This window comes from Euleptes europaea, chromosome 9 (assembly GCF_029931775.1).
Source record: "Euleptes europaea isolate rEulEur1 chromosome 9, rEulEur1.hap1, whole genome shotgun sequence".
NCBI lineage: Eukaryota > Metazoa > Chordata > Lepidosauria > Squamata > Sphaerodactylidae > Euleptes > Euleptes europaea.
Window position 1 is genome coordinate 30,480,428 of NC_079320.1, and position 24,856 is coordinate 30,505,283.

The following is a 24,856-nucleotide window of genomic DNA, read 5'->3' on the forward strand; positions in this document are numbered from 1 at the left end:
TACATAAAATGTACTTCTAATTTAGAGGACTTTTAATGTGTTCTGACATAAATGGAGGAGTACATGAAATGCTACTGTACCTATATTTAGACACACGACACAGTTATCTAAAATTATAGCATAAATTGTATCCAAACTTAGTTTGAAATCAAATAACTTATTCTCATAAAACCTTTTTTTTATGAGAGCAAAAAATGTCTATGAAACTCCTTGACATGATTTTATTTGTTGTGAATGTAAAGATGTAAAAGAGTATGCTTGCAAAGCATCCAGTGTAGTTCTGTAAACTACTGGCAGATCAAGGAAATAGAGGGGGGAAATAGTGCTCAACCTCAGTACAAATCCAATTCCATGTCATGGTTTCAAGGTGTAAATTGGTGAACTTGGGTTATGAGTAGGGTTGCCAACCGCCAGGTAGTAGCTGGAGATCTCCCTCTATTACAACTAATCTCCAGCTGATAGAGATCAGTTCACTTTGAGAAAATGGCCACTTTGGCAATTGGACTCTATGGCATTAAAGTCCCTTCCCTCTACAAACCTCGCCCTCCTCAGGCTCCGCCCCCAAAACATTGCAGTGTCATTTCTGAGTTTACCATCGAGTTTTGGGTGTAACGTCATGACACAGATCAATGTGCCCTCTCTCTGTGCCTCACTCCCAAAAGCTCCTGGGGATTGAGGGCAGAGGTCTTGCGACCCTACTGGATGCTCATCTCTTTCTGGGCACAATTCAGAGTGCTTGTTCTTATCTTTAAAAGCCTAAATGGCCAGGGTACCTGAAGGACTGTCTTCTCCCATACTGTCAAGACCACCTGTTAGGATCCGCCTCCCAAGTCCTGCTCTCTGAGCCTTGAGGCTTACCTGGCGCCAACTTTACTGTCTTTTAGGTACCAGGGCAAAATATTTCTTTTTACCCAGGCTTTTTTATTAGGTAAAAATCTTTTAAACTGTTTTATAGTCCACTTCGGTTCTGTGGTTTTGCTTTAATGGCTGCTTTTGTTTTTATACTGGTAAATCATAAAGATTTTTATTTGTATGCCACCCCTAAGAGTACTTCAGATAGGCAGTATAAAAATATCTTAATTAGGTAAATAGAATTCAGTGAGTATGTTTAGGGTGGTAGCCTGAGTCTCATAAGTGAAGCTGTTTACTATATTATACACTTAATGGTTTTTTTCCTGCCCACGAAGAACTTCCAAATCTCTTCCCAACTCTGATTTAGGCCTGTTTAGTTAGCTGTTGCTGCCTGGGTGTGCCCTACTTCTGTATCCTCCTCCTTTCCTGAATCACGCTGAACTGGTTAGATCTAGCTGGGCAGCTCATTCCTGAAGGGGGAGTGTATGCTTGGTGGCCGGGAGCAGCATAGCCACAGCACCTCCACAGAGGCTTCATGGCCGCTGCAGAGAAAATAACAATTTAAAATTTAAAATGGGGAAAATGCTCCCATTGAAAACAGTGAGGCTATTCTACCAAAAAAGGTGGCATAGCAACACTGCAACTCAAGGGGGCGTTCCTGGGGGGAAAGAGGTTAGGATGCTGCCCCCTGGAACACCCCCACACATGCCGGTGGGGGCTCTCACTTCTGGGATTTCACTCCTGACATGGCTGTGCCTGCAGCAGAGCCCAGCACAGTAGCGTGGCTTACCGGCACCAGTGTGAATGCTCCCGTGCCAGTGTACATGCCCCTTATCCTAGGATAAATGAGCACTTTGGTCACCAAGGTTCCCATGCCAATTCGGCACCCCCCTTCAGGATTATGCTCCTAGATGCATAATGCTAATAAATAATACATATTGCAGTATCTTTAAAGAGATCAATACCTACAACAATATAAATTCCCCATCAGTGACTCCAAAACAATCTCCAGTGATTCATAAAAGAAGTAATTTCACTTTGTGAACTACCACAGCTCCCACTGTTAAGGGTGGGTATGCCTGGCCTCTTTATACTACTAATAAAACTGTGATCACAGCATGGGTTATATTACCATAAAATGTATGCTGTAGCTTCCCTTAAAAGACATGTCCTGCTCTACCAAGGGGGGAGCCTTCTGTGTGCATAGCCTTCTGTGTACATAATCAGTGTGTTTTTGAATGTGCATCCCATATAAATTAAGCTGCTCATCTTGGCCCCAGAGAAGTGACTGGTTGTGTCCTTTGATGAGCATACTTTCCGGGCCACCATTTCTTGCATGTCAGTAGTTGCTTATAGACTGGGATCCATTTTGGATTAATGTCAACTTGGAACTTTTATGTTTGTTTTAAAATGCTGTGTGTTGAAATGGGGACTAAACCATACTTCTACAGCTGTACAAAGGCTGTTATGGTTATGAATTGACTTGGCCAAAGGCTGTTTCTAAAATCTGCTTGCTATAATTTGTACTACTTTTAACACATGTTAAAATCTCTCCATTCTTTTTTTTCTCTTCCAGCATATATTTTCTGTAAATTGTGATGAGGATAGATATATGCGCTGCGATGGTGACATAAACTACTAAACTGGACTGGAATGAATTTTGAACTGCCTTCCTTAACTTAAATGTTGGTGCACTTGGAAACAATCTAAGGCATGACCTACAACATGACTTTTATTGTGAAACTTCATAGACATTTTCAACGAACAGTTATATTGCTGGCCACTTTTTGTATGGTGAGCATTGTCATTTCGGCATACTATTTGTACAGTGGCTACAAACAGGAAAATGAGCTTTCGGAGATGTCTTCAGAGGTGGAATGTGGAGATCTTCCAGTGCTGCCTTCCACCAAATTAGCGTGGAAGACCGTTAAGTCTAGTGATCCTTCCTGGACTGATCCTGTGGTGCTGGTGTTTGTGGAAAGCCAGTACTCAACACTAGGTCAAGATATAATCATGATTTTAGAGTCCAGCAGATTCCAGTATCATATAGAGATTGCTTCTGGAAAAGGCGACCTTCCTGTGCTTATAGATAAAAACAAAGGCAAATACATTCTTGTTATATATGAAAATATTTTTAAATACGTGAATATGGATTCCTGGAATCGAGGCCTTTTAGATAAATACTGTGGAGAATTTGGTGTAGGTGTGATTGGATTCCATAAGAGCATTGAGAACACTTTACAGACTTCTCAGTTAAAAGGTTTTCCTTTCCATATCCATGGCAATGTGGGTATCAAGGACTGTTGCATCAACCCTCATTCTCCATTACTCCATGTGACTAAATCATCTAAGTTTGATAAAGGTCCTTTGCCTGGAAATGACTGGACAGTTTTTCACATAAATCATTCAGCCTACCAACCTGTTATATTAGCAAAAGTAAAAGCTCCTGAAAATCTCTCTCCGCCTATCATTAAAGGTGCTCTCCATGCAACTGTAGTTCATGACTTGGGTCTTCATGATGGGATTCAACGCATTCTTTTTGGCCATAATTTGAACTTCTGGCTGCACAAACTCATCTTTATAGATGCTGTTTGTTTCCTGTCTGGAAAGAGACTTACATTGCCCTTGGATAGATATATTCTTGTTGACATAGATGACATCTTTGTTGGAAAGGAGGGAACAAGGATGAAAGCCAATGATGTTCAGGTAAAGTATATACAATAATGCTTGCTATGTACATGATATTCATTCTCAAAGTCAAGATACAAACAACATTATAACTAAACTAAGAAAAGACGTGGCTTTCTCATACCAAGTGCATCTATTTGAATCAGGTCAATTCTCTCAGGTAGGAGGCGCAGATCTGTTTAAAGACACACACCCCCCCCGCTCGGCTTCAGGAAAGCCCCGTGAAGCCGGGCGGGGGGGAACAGATCTGCGCCTCCCAGGTGGGAGGCGCTGATCTGTTTAAAGACCCCCACGCACCTTCACGGGGCTTCCCTGAAGGCGCGCGGGGGGCTCTTTGAACAGATCTGCACCTCCCACCTGGGAGGCCCCGCGGGCCGCTCCTGGCCCGCAGGGAAGGCGCGCGGGCTGGCGGCGGCGGCCCGGTAAGGTAAATTTAGGCACCCTCGGCTTATACGTGGGTGCCTAAATTTTCCCCGTTTTTTGGGTGAAATTAGGCACCTCGGCTTATACTCGGGTCGGCTTATATCCGAGTATATACGGTATCCATTTTCTAGTACATATAGTTCTTTTTTCCTTAGAACCAATTTTACTGATGCATGGGCATCCAACTTTTATTTTATTCGTGCGGGGACACCCAATAACAAGCCCTGCCTTTCAGTGGCACTGCCCACTTTCTGAGAAGCTTGGTTGGTACCAGGGGAAGTACTGGTAAGAGCCACATTGGGAAACCCTGGCGTCCCACTGGTATATGCATGTGTGTACATGTACAACACGTATCAAGGATGAAATGCATTGTCTTCCCTTATTTATCGCTTCCATCTGCTTTTACTATCTTTTTTTTTAATATTTTTTTTATTTTTTCCAAATCATTATACATTTCATTTCACATATTATAAAGTATAATTCTTTAACTTCCCCTCTTTCCTCCTCTGATCTTTTAAATTACATTGTTTCTCTCTTTGTATTATTTATCTAATTCAATTATAACAGAAACATCCGTATCCAATACATCCGCTCTGAATTAGATCAAAATATGTTTGTTAATATCACACTTAAATTCATTTCTACAATAATTAGACCATGCCTCCCATTCTTTTGCAAATTCATTATCGTCCTTTTGATTTATCGACGCCGTAAGTTTTGCCATTTCTACAAATTCCATCATTTTTTCAATCCACTCCGATTTATGTGGTATATTCGTCATTTTCCATCTCCTGGCATATACCATTCTGGCGGCGGTAGTAGCATACATCAACAAAGGTCTCTGGTTCACTATGGTATCAGGTATTATACTCAACAGCATCATTTCTGCCGTTTTGGGGATATTTTGTTGTAATACCAGCCTTAATTCATTGTAAATCATATCCCAATAATTCTTAGCCTTCTCACATAGCCACCAAACATGATGAAAAGAACCCACTTCTTTCTGACATTTCCAACAGTTCGGTGACATATTTCCATACATTTTGGCTAGTTTCTTTGGTGTTAAATACCATCTGTACATCATTTTATATATATTCTCTCTCAAAGATTGTGAATATATATGTTTCATATCCTTTAACCACAATCTTTCCCATTTGTACATGTGTATGTCATGGCCCAAAGTTTGTGCCCAAGTTATCATTGTTGGTTTAACAAGGTCTTGTTCAGTATACAAAGTCAGTAGCATCTTGTAAATCTTGGATATTAAATGATCATTATTATCTAACAACATTCGTTGAAAAAGTGATTTATCTTTTGTAAAACCTAACCTCATATCTTGTATAAATACAGATTGTAACTGATAGTATTGAAGCCAGGTAATATGTTCCTTCATTTCACTATATTCCTTTAAGGCACATTTATTGTCCTTCCATACCACTAAGTCTTGATAAGTAAAAAAATTGCGCTGGTCTCAATGGTTTCAATGTCAACATCTCTTGTGTAGAGATCCATAATGGTGTTCTAGGTTCCAAAAGATGTTTGTATTTTAGCCAAGTTTTTATTAATGAGGATTTAACAACATGATGCTGAAAGATCTTATGTATTTTCAGTTTATCATACCATAGGTAGCTATGCCATCCATATCTATTGTTAAAACCTTCTAAGTCCACCATCTGCTTTTACTATCTATTGTGTTTCTGATTGTAGACTGTAAGCCCATTATAGCAGAGACTTGTCGTCTTGTATTCTGCCAAGGGCTAAGCATATTGATGGTGCTCTATAATTAAAAAGTTGTAGTACAAGTGAGCATGCTTGCTCCCAGTGACATTCTACCTTTCTATGCATTTTATTCCACGTTTTTCCCAAGGAGATGTATGTGGCAAAGGAGCTGTCCCCTGTTTTATCTCAAGAACTACCTGGGGAAGTAGGTCAGGCTGAGAGCATAACCAACCAAGAGGTCCAAAAAGACCCCAAAGCCCACTATTCAATTCAGACCTTTATTGGCATACAATACAATAAGTGATCCATACAAATGATGAATAGCTATAGGAAAACAAGGAATATTGGACACCATCAGTCATTAACCTTATCCAATCTGTTTTTGATTACTGAACTTAAAAAAACAGCTTCTTTTTCAGTTATGTCGGTTGACAAGTCATTGACAATAAACAATAAACTTTCAGGGCCTCCGAGTGTCCTGACATATTAGTTAAAATAGGATCGAGTAGATTGTGACGAATAACATCAAACTGAGGACAATAAAGAAGGATATGGGAAACCGACTCAATGCCAAAGCCCACTAGTGGTGGTGGGGGGATTGGTAGCCACGAGGGGCTGAAACAAGGAAAGTGTGGCTTTTTCATTGCCAGTGCATTCACAGAGGTAACAAGAATTATTGTGTGGAAGCAGCTTCAGTGAGCTACATGGAAGCACAAGGACTGAATCTTGGTTTCCTAGGTCCTAACTTAAATTCTTTTACTTCTACCACATAGTGTTTTTCTGCCTGAAAATTGTGATCCAAAAACTTAAGAATCTAACATGAGTGTCTTACTTTAGCATACAAGAAAGTGTTCTTAAAATACTATAACTGTAAAGAAGATTTTATACAATTACCACTAAATTTGCCATACAACAATAACTATTAAAAATGTTGGATTGACAATTCAGTAGTTACACCCCAAAATTAGAGCAAACACCCGTTTTTGTGACTTGTGTGTCTCTTCCACATGTAATTCACGCAACATGTTCCTTCACTACTTAAGCATTTTGATCCAGAATCAGATATATAAGGGAAAATGACATATCTAACCTGCTGTTAAAGAGGCAAAAACTATTAAGAAACACATTATGTATAGGAAAGGCCTATTACTATTTTTTTGGGAAAGCTTTAAGTAGCATTTTCAAGACAAAGATTAATTCTGGAACACTGTGATCCAGACAGCCACTTAAATAGTTGTTTTGTTACACAGCAGAATCTGAAAAAAAAAGTTTTTTAAAACCTTTCCAAAGTTAATGCATTCTATTAAACATGTTGTTAGCAATGAAAGCTGCCATGCATCTTCATTACTGTTGATACAGGAGTTATCTGCCAAAGCGAAATGACACAATGAGTGAATGAAGTAAAGTTAATGTAAATCATTTGAAAATCTAGTATTCAGTTCCATATTTCTGTATAAATTCCACCATATTGAATAGTATATTTGCTCATATGTTGCTCATTTCATATGAATATATGCTCATAGTGTGAGCATATATTCATATGAAATATTCATAGTATATGCTATAAAATATAGTATAGTATATTTGCTCATATGTTGCTCATTTCATATGAAATGAGCAGGTTAAATGGAGAAGGTTCACATATTTGGCACCTGTGATCAGCAGCACAATCCTATGCAGTTACTCCATTGGAATAGGGTTATACTGTTGGTCATTGTAGAATCAATGCAAAGGACAAACCTGTGCTGATATAATGTATAAGCTACACAAATGACAGCACGATGGCTCTGAGAATGCTAACGTTGGAAAGTGTATTCTATGCACAATGCTCTAACACTACACATAACATATTCACATACATAAAAAACAAATAAATGTTACACTAAACGCAACACTGTTACAATAAGAAATACATGTGCATATAGAAATAAATAGAAACAACTAAAGATGTGCCATAAAGTGAAAAACACTCATTATTGTAGTCCACAAGTGATGATGTAATACTACTACTCAGAAGAAAAGTTGTATAATTAAAACTGGTTTTATTAAAGAATAAAAACAGTAAAACAAATATATTTTAAGCAATGAACAGATGCACACAAAGCAAACCAGAGCTGACTAAGATAAAAGACAGGAAGTTAGATAGGGTTTCAGGGGTGGGTGATCGTTATCAGTTTTAAAGAGACGTCCAGGGAAAGCAGGTGAAGAGGAAAACGATCAGCATTTCCAGGAGCAAAAGGAAGAGTCCACACGCAAATGGTACATGCGTGAATCCAAGACATACACATCCTATGAATGGCCAAAGGACCAGTATTTATCTCCAAAATGGGTCCTGAGGCAGTGTGAGGTAAGCTGGCAGGAAAGCCTGAGGCAAAGAATTAATTGCTTTTCCGGGGTTCCAAGAAAAAGATAGAGGTTTGATGAGTCGTCAGGACCCAAAAGAATGCCTGGACTATTCTCTTGAGTAATGAATGATTGCTGGGATGGGGGCAGATAGGGTAAGTAATGTTCTGCTCAGAGCGCTGATTAAATCACCTTAGGGTGACCCAATAGAGATTAGCTAGCCCCATTGTCCAGCCAAACATACCTTAGGGCCATGGGGAAAGTTCAGTGGCCAAACTCCTTCCTGCCCAAGCTTGACGCACAAGATGGATCCCAGAACCCTCTGAGGGGCATCCCTTTTGTGGGGAGCAGTGTCTTGCGCTTCCCCCCCATGCCTTCATGACACCCCTTAGCAGGAGGAAAGGGTACGACTAATTAGATCTATTGCTCAGGAAAATTGTCCGCTTGTCTGGAATCTGTGAAGCTGTCTCTCATGTAAAAGGTATAGACAGCTTGAAACTTTGAAGTAATTTTTGTCTTTCATCATATCTCTATATACTTTAATAAATTACTTAACTGAAACTTTGATTGGAAATCCACCTGTGAGCCTTGATGCGTGACAACACTGCCTGGTTTTAAAGAGAGAAAAGAAAGCTCAAATGGGTTCTGTCTTCCTTTAAAAGTTCTTGGAGGGGCGGCAGTAAATCAGGTGGCTGTGGTAAATTGCAGTCCAAAGGTGGCTGGAGAGTGCTGAGCCTGAGTCAGGATGGTCCTAATCCATCGGGTAGCTTCGTAATATATGGGACCATGAGGAAAATGTAATTTTTCACTATGATATTGTTAGTTGCTGTATTGTACAGAACCAATGGTTATTCATTATCCTGATTTATTTTTTTGCATTCATTTTGCATCTGTGTTCATCATCCTTACCAGTTGTCTCCCACTTTGAAAATATGCTTTAGCAGTCATTTTCAATCAATTGTTATTTTCTTTGCTGGGTAAATATGATAATAAACTATTACCCGGTGACAATTTTAAGTCTCAGTTGCTTTACCTTTTCTATTTAACACAATAAATGACTGTACATTTTGATATACACAATTTAGAATGACATCGATTTCGATTGTGGACAATACTAAGAATACTTACGTTAGCAATATTTTATTTTAATAAATAGTATAATGCCTGTTGTTGGTAGTGGGCATTACGTATGAAGGAAGAGCTTCAGTTTTTTAGAACCCCCGTTGGAGGAATTAAGCATCTGTATGCCCCTGAATGTCCATGCAATCCCAGTCACCCAGTGTTGGGAGAATGAGGCAGTTTTCCTCCACCAAAATAGTATGTCCTCGGTTAATGCTCTACTTTTTCTATGTATACTTTCTCCTTATGGACTTAATAGCTATTCACCTTATATTAGAGAAAATAAATGGGTGGTCTTGGAACTGCTTCTGGGATGTAGACTAAGCTGTTCCTTTCAAATTATCTTTGGGATGGAGACAAGTTTTGCTTCCTCAGATGATTTGACAATTAAAACAATAGATAAAGTTATAGAACTTGCTGAGTGTCAGTGAGAACTGAACTGAAGGAGCTGCTGTCTGCTCTTTTATATGTATATGGTATATCTCAAATTATGAGATCTTTCTGGATATGTTGAAAAATTCAAATAAAAGCTGAAAGAAGAGATTGACTTATCACTCTACATAAGAAACATAAGAAAAGCCCTGCTGGATCAGACCAAGGCCCATCAAGTCCAGCAGTCTGTTCACACAGTGGCCAACCAGGTGCCTCTGGGAAGCCCCAAAAACAAGACGACTGCAGCAGCACCATCCTGCTTGTGTTCCACAGCACCTAAGATAATAGGCATGCTCCTCTGATCCTGGAGAGAATAGGTATGCATCGTGACTAGTATCCATTTTAACTAGTAGCCATGAATACCCCTTTCCTCCATGAACATGTCAACTCCCCTCTTAAAGCCTTCCAAGTTGGCAGCCTCACCACATTTTGGGGCAGGGAGTTCCACAATTTAACTATGCGTTGTGTGAAAAAATACTTCCTTTTATCTGTTTTGAATCTCACACCCTCCAGCTTCAGCAGATGACCCCGTGTTTTAGTATTATGGGAGAGGGAGAAAAACTTCTCCCTGTCCACTCTCCAAACCATGCATAATTTTATAGACCTCTATCATGTCTCCCCTCAGCCGCCTTCTTTCCAAGCTAGACAGCCCTAAGCATCTTAACCGCTCCCCATAGGACAGTTGCACTAGTCCCCTAATCATTTTGGTTGCTCTAGAAGTTTTGGATTGGATGAGAGCAAGAAGTTACTTTTGGACGAGAGCAAGAAGTTACTTTCGGCTTTCATTTTCCACCTGCTTTCTTATGAAATACCTCTTACGTATACAGCTGTTACAGATGGAGCAGTATTTAAGGCTGAAATCTAGACCATCACTGTGTGGTTTTAGAATAGCATGCATGGCAGGTGCAGGAAAAGTGTTCTTCATTGACTTTCCACTCTAGCCAGTTTACCAATTGATGCACTTTATTCTAGTGGTTCTCAAACTATATTATGGGGCTTCATCAACAGGATTATGTCTTTCACTATCTTAATGAGAAGCCATCTGCCCTCATACCATTATGAATACAGTATCTCTTCCTCCTATCCAGTCTGATCTTTAAGCCACAGCTGAATGTTGCTGTATCATTTGGTGTTAACTCTTACTCAGTTTTGGTAGGAAAACAGCAACAGCTCTATCTCTTATGTTAGAGAATATAGCAAAAAATATTTTTGTTCTGACTGCTTTTGTTCTGACTTTTTCCATACTAAAGGCAGAAAATATATCCTAGGGGCCATTCAAGTTTTTAACTTAAAATCATTCCAATAATTATCTTTGGTGTTGCTATATGGATAACTGCTGTTAATGAGTCCATAGATTGACGATTGCTTCAGTTTTTACGAAAGCTGTTAAATGCCCCTAGATGTGTTGCTAGTGTTACCCTTCGCTCTGAGTTTGGCCAAATGTCTCAAAGCTAGGACATGGTTATTTGCTTTTAAACTACAACTTAAGTTGTTTTTTAGCACTGAGGGGTACTTAGTTTCTCATGTAGATCCTCATGGCAAAAAATCTTTAATGAGAAACTGTCACTGATAGGCATCTCATGGAATATGTTATTAGATCTTGGAAAAAACAGAAGCTTTCGCTACAATAAAAAAGTGTATAAAAGAGATTGATTATGAGAGCACATCTTTTTGTGCTCATCGCATTTCCTCATCTCAGTTTTTCGGAATACCACCACTATGTGATTTGCCTGCCTATACCTACTTTTTGACAATTCCTTGCCTCTCTAGAGCCTTCTTTCTAGCTAGATTAAACGTTAGCCCTTCAATGGTTATGCAAGGCAGAATTTTGGATTTACCTTGGAAAGGACTTGTCCGTGCTTTTCTGGCTCCATTGACTCATTAGCTCGTGTGCTCTTGGAATCTCTCCTCTGTTAATACATAAATTCAATGCCTCTATGCCTGAAATAATGCCTTTTAATTAAGTGATAGGGACACCAAGGCTACATTGGCAGTGGCAAAATTTATCTCAGTCCTTATAACCCCCAAACATTAGATTCAAAACTATGCTGCTCAAGATCAATGGATCAAGGAGCTTCTAAGGGATAAAGGAAAGGATTAGTTTTATACCACTATTAATTTACAAAGTGGAAATATATGGAATTGGCCATTCTATTATTATTCTCATTTGTAGATGAAAATGGGAGAATTACAGCAACCAATTTTCCATTGGTTGACTTTCCATTCTACGAGGCTCATGTTGCTTGAGTGAGAAGTTAGCTTAAAATTGACTGTGGCCAGATTTAAGATCCTTGCTGCCTGTAATAGTTCTTGACTTATGTGAATACAATATGCACCCTAATGCAAGACTACTGTTTCTATTTGGGCCCTGAGAGGCATAATAGTATTTGTTAATGTGTTCATTTAATTGCACTTTGAAATTTGTCTGCATACAGCAACTTTAAGGTCAGAGATGGAGTATCCAATGAAACTGAAATGCTATCCCAATGATTCTTTATGATCTGTTTTTAATGTCTGGGGTGTCTGTTCGTTATCTTACATTGTGACCTTGTCATATGGCATGATGAACTACTAAGGTCACTTTCTAGCATTAGGTGATATATATGACCATGTAAGTGAATGAGCCAAGCAGACTTTTCAATAGCACTTCCAGAGTAAGTAAAGGAGGACAGGAGTTACCAGAGTCTGTTGTAAGACACTTTGAGGTGTGTGTCTGTTAGGTGCTCTGACAGTGATAAGTTTCTGTTTAAATTACATGATATCATAGATATGGCCAGTGTCCGGGCTACTTACGCTGCCATAAGTGGCCCCAACACTGGTGGGGAGGCCCAGACTCTGGTCTCCTGGTGCTGCCGCAGCAGTGCCACCCCGGGATACCGACGGGGCCTTCTGCATACCACTGGTGTAAAGGCCCACGCCAGTGTTCCGAGGGCATCCCCAGGGTGTTCCGGGGGGTGGGGCTGCCTGTAGGCAGCCTCCTGTCCCCTTTTGCCCCAGGTATGCTGGCGGGGAGAAGAGGCTCCTGACACAGCCTTGCTATTCTCAATGGGGCGAAAAGCCCCATTTTAAAAGAAAAAAGCCTTTAAAAGGCTCTTTTTTGAGATTTCAGCAGCTGTGGAATGACTTAGTAGGTGCTGCAGCAGCATCTCCTCCCCGCTGTCCCCGGCCACCGAAAGCTCAGGAATGGGCTGTGAGAATAGCAAGAATGTCCAGCTTCAAAAAAGTGAAGATATAATTCAAAGATGGGGTGTATTGGTTGAGGGCTACAAGATATTCAGATACGTAAGAAGCTTATAATCTTCATTTTTAAATAGACTTTGTTAAGATAAAAAGTAGCAAGAATGAACTAGCAAGAATGAACTAACAGTTGTTATATAAGTGTAGATAACTTTGTATGGTGTTTAAAGCTGAAAGATAATTAGTTAACCAAGAATGTGCACCCTTATCAAGTGGGATAGCTAGCCATTGTTAGGAGATAATTATAAAGACCTTTAAATATGGGAAGTTGAATTGATCTGTAGCTTCTTACAAGGGGCTTCTTGCTTGTGACGTGCTTATCTTTGGGTAAGATACTTTTATGGACTCATGCAATTTCCCTCCTTTAATTATCTATATAACTATAACGGATAATATACTTTTCTGTTAAGGTAAACAATGTTAAAGATGCAAAATAGTTGGACCTGTTTTGAAAAAAATTCTCCGTAAGTCCTACTATGTTGGAGAACCTCCAGCCAGTCTGCAGTCTTCCATTCTTGGGCAGGGTGCTTGAGCAGGTTGCTTCTCAGCTCCAGGGGTTCTTGGAAGAGACTGGTTTTTTCTGGACCCATCGTAACCTGGCTTCAAGCTGGGATTTGGAACAGAGACTGCTTTGGTCATCTTGCTTGATGACCTGTACTGAGACAGGGAAAATGTGACCCTGCTTGTTCTGCTGTGTCTCTCAGAAGCTTTCGATACTATCAACCATAGTATCATAATAGCCACCTCCTGGCACATCTTCCTTATTACTGTGTGAAGTTGCAAGCCAAAGTTACTTGCTTTCTGAGAACAGGGTTACCAGTGATACAATGTCCAGCAATAAGAATTCCTAGTAGAAAATGACTGTCCCTGCAGCTGTCATGCCAATTTAAATCATATTCAGTTCTGTGTACGTGGTCATTGGAAGCTTATTTTTTATTAGGCTTCCATCAAATTACAACAGCATGGTATAGTGGTTAAGAGCAGTGGTTTGGAGCAGTGGACTCTGATCTGGAGAACCAAGTTTGATTCCCCAATCCTCCACGTGAGCGGCGGACACTAATCTGGTGAACTGGGTTGGTTTCCCCACTCCGACCCATGAAGCCAGCTGGGTGACCTTGGGCTAGCTCTCTTAGAGTACTCTCAGCCCCACCTACCTCACAGGGTGTCTGTTGTGGGGAGGGGAAGGGAAGGTGATTGTAAGCCAGCTTGATTCTTCCTTAAGTGGTAGAGAAAGTTGGCATATAAAAACCAACTCTTCTTCTTCTTTCCTTGTTTTTTTTTTAAGTATCTAATTTTCCCCATGTCATTTTATAATTTGGTGTCCATAACATGAACTTGTATCCTGCTATGCATTTTTTAACATTTTAAGTGGATGGAATTTTATGATTTAAGCACTCCAATTATAGGTGGTGACATAATGGGGCAAGGGTGGGTAAATGTCTAACCAGGAAACTGTCTTCCCCATCCTTTGCTGACTGTCCACACTGGCAGAATCTCCTGGCCAACTGCAGTTCCCTGCCATGCTGTTCGTCCTGACTTCTGCCTAGAACTCGGAACTTGAGCAGAATGTACGTCATGGCAAGTGGTTCACTGATTCCCTTTGCTCAGAACTAGGTGGTATATTCTGTATCAGTTCCAGTCATCATCATTAGATTGTAATGATAATACCTGCCATTATAAAGTGCTTAGAGTATTCAAAGCACTTCACATTCATTATCTTGTAAACCTTTCAGCCTCTCCGTAAAGGAGATTAGTATTAGTATCCCCATATTGCAGATGAGGGACTGAAGCTGAGACTGAAGCTTGCCTAATGCTATCTAAGTGAGTTCATGATAGAGATGAATCTAACCAGGGCCTTCCAGTTTCTATATCTTAAGGTCAGACTGGATATGAGGTGAGCTCCCAGTTTTTAAAAAAAGCAATTTAGGAGACTCGGGTAGTTAAATGGAGATCAGGGAAGGATCACTAGAGAAGGGGGTGTTTAATTAGTTCTTCCTTGCCTCTTTAATGATTTAACCTCCCCCCACAAAGCTTTCCATTAGCTCCACTAAGGATGGGGGAGCGAAGAAGACAAGTATTGGCTGTATGTCCTTATTCATACTGTGTGAGTGGGAAGAGGCATGGATAATTAGCTTTTAAAACCTGTGGGGTGGATCATAATTATAGATCTCTCTTGTCTGTCTAGTTGGTCCTTAGTCACTATGCTGCACTTGAATACTATCAGTGCAATTCTGTGCAGAGTTACTCCACTCTAAGCCCATTTATTTCATTGGGCTTAGACAGGGGGATATGTACCTAGGATTGTACTGTAAGTGATGTGTCATCAAAGAGGGTACACCACCTTCTCATAGACATCTTGGTACATTCTGCCCTGTGAAAGAGAGACACATGGATGCGTTTGAAGAATAGAAAGTCTTTATTGTGGCCAAGGAGGTTGTAATAGTTGTGAACTGAGCCAGATATGTTTTACGCTCATGGATTTTAGAAGGTGTGCGCTGTTGCTGTGTTTTAAGATTACTGACCTACTTTTAATCTGATGGTGTTTTGTTTATTCTGTTTGTTTCTGTTTTTATATTTGTGTATGATGACTTATTGTGTTTTTTTTATTATTGTTTATCCTGCTGTGAGCTATCCTGCAGATATCTGTTTGGAGAGCTGGAGTATATGCATTTTAAATAACTAAATACTGACCAAACAGGAAAAAAACTATACATATGCAGATGATCAGTGACTAAACTGAGAATTGAGGTCAGCCTGTCACGGAGGGGTTGTGGTTCCCCTTGAAGGACCAGGCTTACAATTTAGGCATGCTATTGGGTCTGGGACAACTATTGGGTGCTCAGGTCTCTTCCACGTCATGACCCATCTTTTATAAACTTCAGCTGCTACACCGAGGCCATTCCTCGGATAGTGTGATCTGGCCACAGTCAGCCATGCTTCTGATACCATTCAGTTTAGATTACTGTAGTGCACTTAACTTGGGACTACCTTTGAAAACTGTCCAGAAATTTTAGTTGGTCCAAAATGTGGCAGCCAGGTTTTTGTGAGGGGCTGGGTACATCATATTGCCTCTGTACTAAAAGATTGTCAGTGGCTGCCTGTTTGTTTCTGGTCACAAAGTGCTGTTTCTTACCTTTAAGGCCCTAAATTGGAAGGAGGGGGAGCTTGACTATTTGAAGAACCACTTCATCCCATACTGTCCAGCTTTGTAAGTTAAGGTCCTGCTCTCCATGCCCCCCACTTGCAGAGATTGGGTATGTAGTAACCAGAGACAGGGCTTTTCAGTGGTAGCACTTACTTCAGAATGCCCATCTGGATTATTTGAGAGTTACCTGGCATCTGCTTTAGTTTTTTTAAGGTATCAGGCCAAAACACACTTGTTAACCTAGGCTTTTAACTGAAAGGTTCCATCATTTGTAGTAGTGTTTTTAAGGCCCACTTCTAGCCTAAGGTCTCTTATTTATGGCATTTTAGGCTGCTGAATATTAGTTTATGCCCCTAGTGGATTCTTTGATTTGTTTTATGGCTGCTTTTAAAGTTGATCCTTCTTATGTATGCTGTTTTAATTATTTTTATTGCATCATTTTTACTTTGAGAGCCACCTCAAGCGCTACTGTGCATGAAGGTAGCATATATATTTTCTACATAAATATGTACAAAATAGTGTCAAAGTTGTGATTCAAGCTGAAATCGTAATCTTGCATACATGGATAAAATCCAGTCTTTAGAGAATATGCTTAGGATCAGAACATTAATTGAAATACAAAGACATTAAATGTTTGGGAAATTTTATTATATGAGGAAGAGTTTTCCTTTTCAGAATCTATTCCACCCCTTCTTTGCCTCTCTCAGCCACTATTTTTAATGCTGCCAGGTATAGTACTACTTCAGATATTTGAAATCATTCTGTACCTGGACAATCTGTTCATTACTATTTAATAGGGTTACTAACTTCCAGGTGGTGGCTGGAGATCTCCTGGTATTACAACCGATCTCCAGGTGGCAGAGATTAGTTCGCCTGGATACAGCGGTCACTTTGGAAGGTGGGCTGTGCGGCAGTATACCCCACTGAAGTTCCTCCCCTCCCCAAATCTCACCCTCCTCAGGCTCTACCCCCAAAATCTCCAGGTATTTCTATTACTTAACAAGTTCATTTTACTATTCATGGGCTTAGCTCAGGAGACCTCAACCCTGACCAAGAGTTTTGTCCCTCATATCTGTATCCAAAAGTCCATCATGCAGTAAATCATTACTCAGACCATAATGGCAAGGAGGTCAGGAGGGTAGCTGTGCTTGGTAGTGTGGCAGAGTGGTTTAGCTCTATCTCTGGGAGATAATAGAGTACCCAATTGTTAGGCTGTCTCTGGTAATGAGCGGACCTTGTACCATTTAGTCTGACTCTAGGGAAAGGGCAGGCTGGTGTTGGTGGAATCCTGTGTGTGTGAGAGGATCCAACCTAGTGGCTAGTCAGTAAAAGCCTGTTTGTGCCTGAAAGCATTAAAGAAAATTCTGGCTATTATCTGAAGCTGTAACTTGTTTTAATTTATGTGCCTCACCCAGGTTTCTCTTTTGTCTTCCTGGAGACCTGTGCTACTGATCTGCTCCTTGAAACCAACCTGTATATAAATGAATCTTTGCTTGTTGATGTACTAATCCTGCCTCAGTGATCTCCATATTCTACTTGTGCACCACAAAACTTACCTCACAGCAGAGAATCCATTCCTGTACACTTGCTACCTTAAGAACACCTGATAACTGAGGGAAAGGTTTATAGTTTAAAACAAATTTGGTTCCCCAAAATCATAGGAGGCTGTGTGGGTCCCTTCAGTGGGGTAGAAAAGGCCTGTCACAGGTGGACTATAAATAATGTAAATTAATAATTTTTAACTGTGCTTGATATTGCACATTAGATGGGTCAATTGTTAGTGTCCTCATTTTTTTCTTGTCTTTATTTGTACAGCTTTGTCTAGCTCATGGTTTTAATAGCTTCAGTCAGGAATGAACTGAAAGAAGCTGGACCTTTTTTTTACCTTTACAAGCAGGGATGCAGGTTCTTTGCCGGAAGCTACCTGGTTGTTGCTTTTCTAGGTTTTCTGCTTTTTCAGTGGCAGGGCTAGAATGATGGAAATTTATTGATGAACATAGTATAAATGTTTCCATGTTTTGAAATGTAAAAGCCAAGACCAGCTTTTTGGAACCTGAAAAGATCCAAAATGACAAGGTGAAGGTTGGTATGGTTGTTTCCTTCCTCTAATAGATATTCATAGAAAATGTTCTTTCATTTTAACAGATCAACCTGAAGAAAAAACACTGTAAATACATGACTTATCCTTGAAAATCAATTTTTTAAAAAAGCTCGAAAGAAATATTGTCAATCCATGTCCAGTCCCTCTCAGGTTTTCAAGTAAAAGTGTCTAGTCCTTGTTTAAGTTGCTTGTTCTCAGAACACTTCAAAAGGGTTGGTGTATGTTTTGGTTTTGCTTTGTTGTGCTCCCCTTTGTTCTGTTCTTTTTCTTTAGAGATGGAAGTATTTTCTCCAATTTAAAACCAGCTACCCAGCACAAAACCGCAGTTCATGATATTTTTTAGAAAGGTAGCTGATATTCTCAGAAGCTCCAGAGTTTTAACAAGAGCTGATTTAAACATGGCAAAAGCCATGCAGAAGCCTCTGAAATGCATGTCAGCATTTACCATGGCTGGGGTGACATTTAAAAGGCGCACAAGCTACCTGCACCTGGCTCCCCTCCATTCTAAATACATCCTAGCACCAGCAGCCTATCTTCCACTATTTAGAGATAAATAATTATAGAGGGGCCTTTACCCTGGCCAGATGTGCAGCCTTACCTTCTGCTATGCTAGAGGGGAAATCAGGGGACTTAGAAACTGTTAAGCATGCCCTCCTGAACTGCAATTTTTATACATTACCCTGTTCGAAGTTTATTGAGCCCCTCTTATCGAGAATGGGACCTGACAGGGCAGGAGAAAGGATTGAGATGCTCCTACAAGGGGATAATCCTTCAATCACTTTTCAGGTTGCGAAATTCTGTATGGCACCAATGAAAATTCGACGCCATAGAACAGCCTCTTAGCGCAATTGACAGATGTGTCCCAGCTGTAATTTTCTTTTTAAGTGTTATAAGACTCGGACTGTAATTCTTTGTTTGTAAGAATTTATTAGCCCATGTTTTCTGTTTTATCTTGTTTTATCTGGCTAAGGGCCGTAAATAAATTATCTATCTACATCACTGGTTCCCAACCAGGGGTCCATGGACCCCCAGGGGTCCGCAAGAACTAAATTAAGGTCCACAAAACAAAGTTATAAACCCATAATAAATTAATATTTTCAATTAAAAGTTCTCTATTATAAAAGTATATATTCAAATATTATTCTAAGTTTAATGTTTAACTAACAGTTATGATTAAAGTTTATTTTCAAATTCTCATAATTTTTATTTTGAACCTTGGGGTCCCTGTACCGAACAAAAAAGTCCTAGTGGTCCCTGGTCAAAAAAAGGTTGGGAACCACTGATCTACATGCACCACCATATGTAGCTGATGTGTACATGTGCAGGCCAGCATATAGTCTAATAGTCTTATAAACATTGCACAGGTCATGTGAAACACTAACATAGGCTCTGCTGCCTTCATGACCATTTTTAAATAAGCCAGGCCATCAGTCTTGAGTACAGAGAGGAGCATTGATAAAATATTACAGGAATGCAAAATGTATGGTCTCCTTAATCTTTTTTTTTTTTTTTGGTAGAAATGACAGAAATTTTAGCTATTTTAAGTTCATAGTTTTTAGTTTAGAAAAGTTACTACTCTCATGGCTTCAGGGAGATATAATACCAAAATGTATCCTAAAATATACCAGTAAGTATCTAAAGAGTGCCCTAAATAACTTTCTAAAGTGCTGTACCTATAAGCCAGTATCATACAGAAGAGGGGCAGAGGGACTAAATACTTTGCATGTAAAGGTCCCAGTTTCAATTACTGGTGTTTCCATTTAAAAGAATAGCAGGAGCAGGTGCTGGAAAAGAACTCTTCTGGTAGTCAGTGTATGGCTTTGCAGAGACTGCCTGGTTAGTCAGTGTAGTAATTTTGTGGCTTGTAGTTAACTGCTGCTGCTTTAAGTTCTTATCTATAGAATCCAGTCACATTTATTTCCCCTTGCAAGACTTACATAGTACTATAGCCAGAGGAAAGTGGGATGTTGGGAGTGACTTGTGCAACTTTATCAATTCCATTGCCCCTTGTCAACACTGGGGAAATGAATTTTATACGTTTCTGCTCCTTTTTTTGCAGAGGCAATATTCACTTTGGAGAGGTGGGAATGCCTGGCCTTCAAATACTTTGCCCAAAAAGTGATAAAGGGATTGCTGGCCTGTTTGTTTGGGGGAAAGAAAAATAAGACAAAAACTGTTTTAGTAGTTTATGGCCAATTTTTCCACTTAAATTGCCTCCCTTTTTTTCTAGGGTAAATTATACCTTGTTACACCTTAGAAAATAAACTTTAATTTCTCAAGTAGCCAAGTAATGGGCTTTTTTGCTGTGGTAGCTGCTGCTGTTTTTTTTTAATGATATCTCTAAACTATAAAAAGAAATTGAAATTTTAAGTGCTTGAAATATTTTATAGCTTGGATAGCAGATGGACCAAATATATCACTTTTAAGACTCTGTGTTGTGGTTTTTCCTGCCTCTCTTTCGGAAACAATGTAGACAAAAATCTGTAAGTCACAATGTACTATAAACTCTGGACAACTGAAGGATCTTGTTGTCTGTGGAACATTGTATTCTAATATAAGTGAAAACTAGCCTACTGTGTTTTAGTTAACACTAAGTTAGTTAACACTAAGAATGGTAGAAAACCAGGCAAGAACCAAGCAAGTGGTCCATAATCTAGATCAGTGGTTCCCAAGCTGTGCTCCATGGAGCACTTGGTGTTCCACAAACATCTCCTAGTGCTCCATGGAGAGATTGGAAAGAAAAATACTACTGTCATTCAGTTTAGTATATGGGTGCTAGGTGAAAATTAGTGCTCCTTGACAAATTTCTCTCCTGAAAAGTACTCCATGACTCCAGTCACATGTACGACCTGGTTCATCTGAATCTGAGGGCCAAACATGAATACGACTCAAATATAAGTATTTGGGGAGAGGGGTTGTGGTGTGGTAAGTGAAGAAAAGGTTTTGGGCTCCTTGTCTATATATCTTTTTTACTATATACACTTAACACCCTTTCTTATGCCAGTCTTACACCACAAGTTTAAATGGCCCTAATATGATGGGGGACTGGTTGGTTGGCTACAACAGGCTGGAAAAATTGGTGCCATCTGTACCGTGTTGCTCTGGATCTGTGGTAAGAAGGAGCCATATGGGATGGAACGCCAGCATTTTCCCATCCTCATCACCAGTGTTGACTGTCCTGTGTGCGGTGCAGATATTTCCACACGGAGATGGAAAAGGTCTACAAACCTGTAGTGCTTTGAATACCTTCAGTGAATGAAACAAATCAGGAAGAATGCTGCAGCTGGAATCTGGGCCTGGGCTGTGCAGCCTGGCTTTGGCAGTTATTTAATGCTCATATAGTACTTATTTTATTAGCCTATTACTTAAGGCAATTGTGAAGGAAATTAACATTGGAGTAGATTGAGGCTTAACTCTTGCATGTGGAAACATTCGTGGATGGCTGCTTGTAATGCATCCATGTGAGCGATGTTTCGTATTTTAAGCTGTCTGTGTTGGTAGCTCTGTATGCATTTCAAATGAATACAACCTCCCTACTGTAGCCACTGTTTGGGTAAAGGTATTAAGAGTGGTTAAAATTCACCCAAACTGCATGAAGCTCTGCTCTCATACAGTTAAGGAACAGCTGCTTCATGCAGGTTGCTGCCTGCTTGAATCTAGCCTCTGTAGCGATATCATTTTAAAGTAGAATGTTAAATGAACCCAATGTCTCAGGCCACTTACACTCACAAACAGCTGTTAAAACATTTTTAACAGTTTATTTGGAAGTAGTTCATTCATTGCTGGAAATTTAAAAAACCCATTTAAAAAGCAGTTAACTTGCATATAAAAAGCAGGTCTTTTTAACAGCTTTAAGAAGCAATTTTAAGTGAGAATAAAAGCTGCAGTCCTAAACTTACTTTCTGGAATGCAATTCCTTTTGAAATAAATGGGCCTCACTTTTAAGTCTGTAAGAGTTTTACAGTTGATAAGATCCAACGTGTGATCAAAATTAGAGACTGGTTAAATTAATAAGGAAGAATATAGTTGGTGTTTGTACAATCTTGCCTTAAAGTAGAATCATCCAGTATCTTCAAAAATTAAGATGGTATACAAGCCAGTTTTTGAAAAGGTAGCCTGATAGTGATGGCGCTGTGTGAGTTATGATTGGGTTGATTGCCAATCTGTATTAACCAAAAAAGCCACATGACAGCTGTATGCCCTGCACCTCACCAAACACAAAATCTAAGTATATAAAATCTTCATTTTAATTACCCGTCTACCCTGTTGTCAGTACCCATCACTGTCAAACTTTCACCAACACTTTTTATCTGGAATGAAGGGAAAAGGTTCAGCTTAAGAGTTATTAGGCTGGATGTTTAAAAATGCTTTATTATGTTAAAAATTCCCTTCAGGTTTTACTGTAGTTCGGCCAAAGAGGGGTGGTTAGAAAGTCACTCCATGCTAAGTTTTCTACTTGCAGTGAGTTTTGTTTTAAGGGCTAACATTCAACAGTGGTATGTCCCCTTCTACCACCTCATTAATGCATATGTTGCCCTGTCCACAGTCAGGTCAAAGAGGTGAGGGACAGTGTGTGTGCTGGTGCCTTATATGTGGTCTCCCCTTCCCCCACTGTGCACGTGTCCAGCCAGGCATGCCTAGGTGCTGGATGGTGCTGTTGTCTTGTTTGGGGGCTTCCTAGAGGCACCTGGTTGGCCACTGTGTGAACGGACTTCTGGACTTGATGGACCTTGGTCTGATCCAGCAGGGCTTTTCTTAAGTTCCTATGCCTATACTCACCGGCTCCCTTTTGTGGACCGCTAGCACACACTCCTTCTTGTCTTCACCCTTTACAAGAGAGGGAATTGAGCAGCATTTAGCTGCATATGTTGACCTAGTCTCATACACAGAGACACCCTACCTCTCCTTGACCTTTAGATAATCATCATGGACAAGTTGTGTTGTGTTTTAAAAATAGGCTGTTACTTGTACCTTGGGATAATGATGAAATTATCTTTATAGAAATAGCCTTCTTACCTGGTACATTGGATGTGCCCCATAGGGAACGGTGTTCAGAAGAGCCACAGACCGTATGTCAGGGATTCACGTGTACAGCACCAGAGGTTGTAAGATGTTTATATGCCAAAGTGTAGCTACTATGAGAACATACAAAACAGTTGTAATGAAGGTTCTTGAACTTGTTAGACATGTGTTGCAGTACACATATAATGAGAAAAAACAAAGGTGTCAATAATATTACACAAAAACACAACAGTGACAGTATGCTGGCTAATATCCCATTTCGATATCTCTTCTTCGGACAGTAACCTTTGGATTCTACAACAAACAAAAATATAACAAGTACAGCCTTCACATAATATATACATATAACTAATTTACAACCAGGTTCCATAGGACTTAATGTAGCTATTATCCAAACTGAAGAAATTAACCTTTGTAACATACAAGTCTGTAATAAATGAAATAAAGTACACAACAATTAGTATGCAAACACACGTAAATAAAATAGTCTGTCAAACCCAGTTAAAAAAACACAGTGTACAAAATGAAACCATAAATTCAAATAATCATATGCAGATTCATGTGTGGCTCCCACGCTTCTGAGCGAGTAGCGCTGTGCTCATGATGTTTGGTGTACGAAATTTGCCACAGACATGGTGAACTTAACAGGTCCAATTATGTGAAACAGCAGCATATTAAAGAACATTGAGCTGCTTGGCTTTAGAATTTTAAAAAAATTATGAAAAGTTAGTAGTGAGTCCAGTTGCCAGCCAATGGCTGGCATCCGGAGGGAAACTGGGGGAAGGAACATGGTGGGGGCATCAAAGCAACTGAGATTTGTGTCTCATTTTTTCTCCCCTACAACCCTATTGAGGGCGGGGGTCAGGGGCTGCCGCTGGGAGGTTTCCTGCTGTAGTGGGATACCTGGCAGCCCTGGCAATCGGCATTGAATACTTAGACCAAGCTTGCACACTTTGGACCCACTGTGGCAGCCTGCCATATATATTGTGGCCTCTTATAGCCCATTCCTGAGAGGTGCTGTGGCTGGGGACGGCATGGCCGCAGCGCCACCGCAACACCTCCAATGAGGTTTAGCAGCTGCTCCGGGAGGGAAAAAAGGCTATTTAAAAAAAAAAAAAAACAGAAAATGTAGAAGGGAACCCCATAGAGAACTGCGATGCTGCATCAACAAAAAGGAGGTGCAGCACCGCCGTAGCTTTAGGGGCATTCCTGGGCTGAAAGGGGTTAGGAAGTTGCCTAAGAGCAGCTCCGCCCCTCAGAACGCCCCAGGAATGCCTCCCAGGATGCCGGCACAAGGACTTGTGCTGGGAGGACGCCGGCAGGAGGCTGAGCCATTGTTCAAGAGCTGTGCTACCGCTGCAGTCCCAGGGGACCAGTGTAAATGCCCCAATGCTGGCATCCTTGCCAGTTTAGATGGCACAAGTGGCACGGATGCCAGCGTAGGGGTCATGCTGCCTCCTATGCCCATTCTGCCCCCAACCTCAGAAATGGGCTGTTAGAGTCTTGATAATTTTCTACCCATTTTTAACATTTCAAAGCAGGGAATAAAAACCAGCATTCAGCATGGCATTGAAGTTGTGCAGACAAAGACTTAGGCAGAAAATGAGCTAAAATGAACATAACCTCATTCTACTTTAAATACCACATCTTCAGCTATATGGGGTGGAGTGGGAAATGATATGGTACAGCAGGGTGCTTATTAGTTCTCTTGTTGTGATTGGCCTGAGGATTTTTGACCTTTAATTAAAAGAAATTGATGGTTTGTTACTCTATTA

General features: G+C 40.1%; 1 protein-coding gene across 1 annotated transcript in view; it reads left to right on the plus strand.

Moving 5' to 3' along the window:
• The first annotated feature begins 2,449 nt into the window (after positions 1–2,449).
• LOC130483052 (bifunctional heparan sulfate N-deacetylase/N-sulfotransferase 3) overlaps positions 2,450–24,856 on the plus strand; it is an 81,704-nt gene continuing 59,297 nt past the window's right edge. Inside the window, exon 1 of the mRNA XM_056855946.1 lies at positions 2,450–3,558. Coding sequence (XP_056711924.1) covers positions 2,566–3,558 — 993 coding nt within the window. The 5' untranslated portion in view covers positions 2,450–2,565. The remainder of the gene's footprint in view (positions 3,559–24,856) is intronic.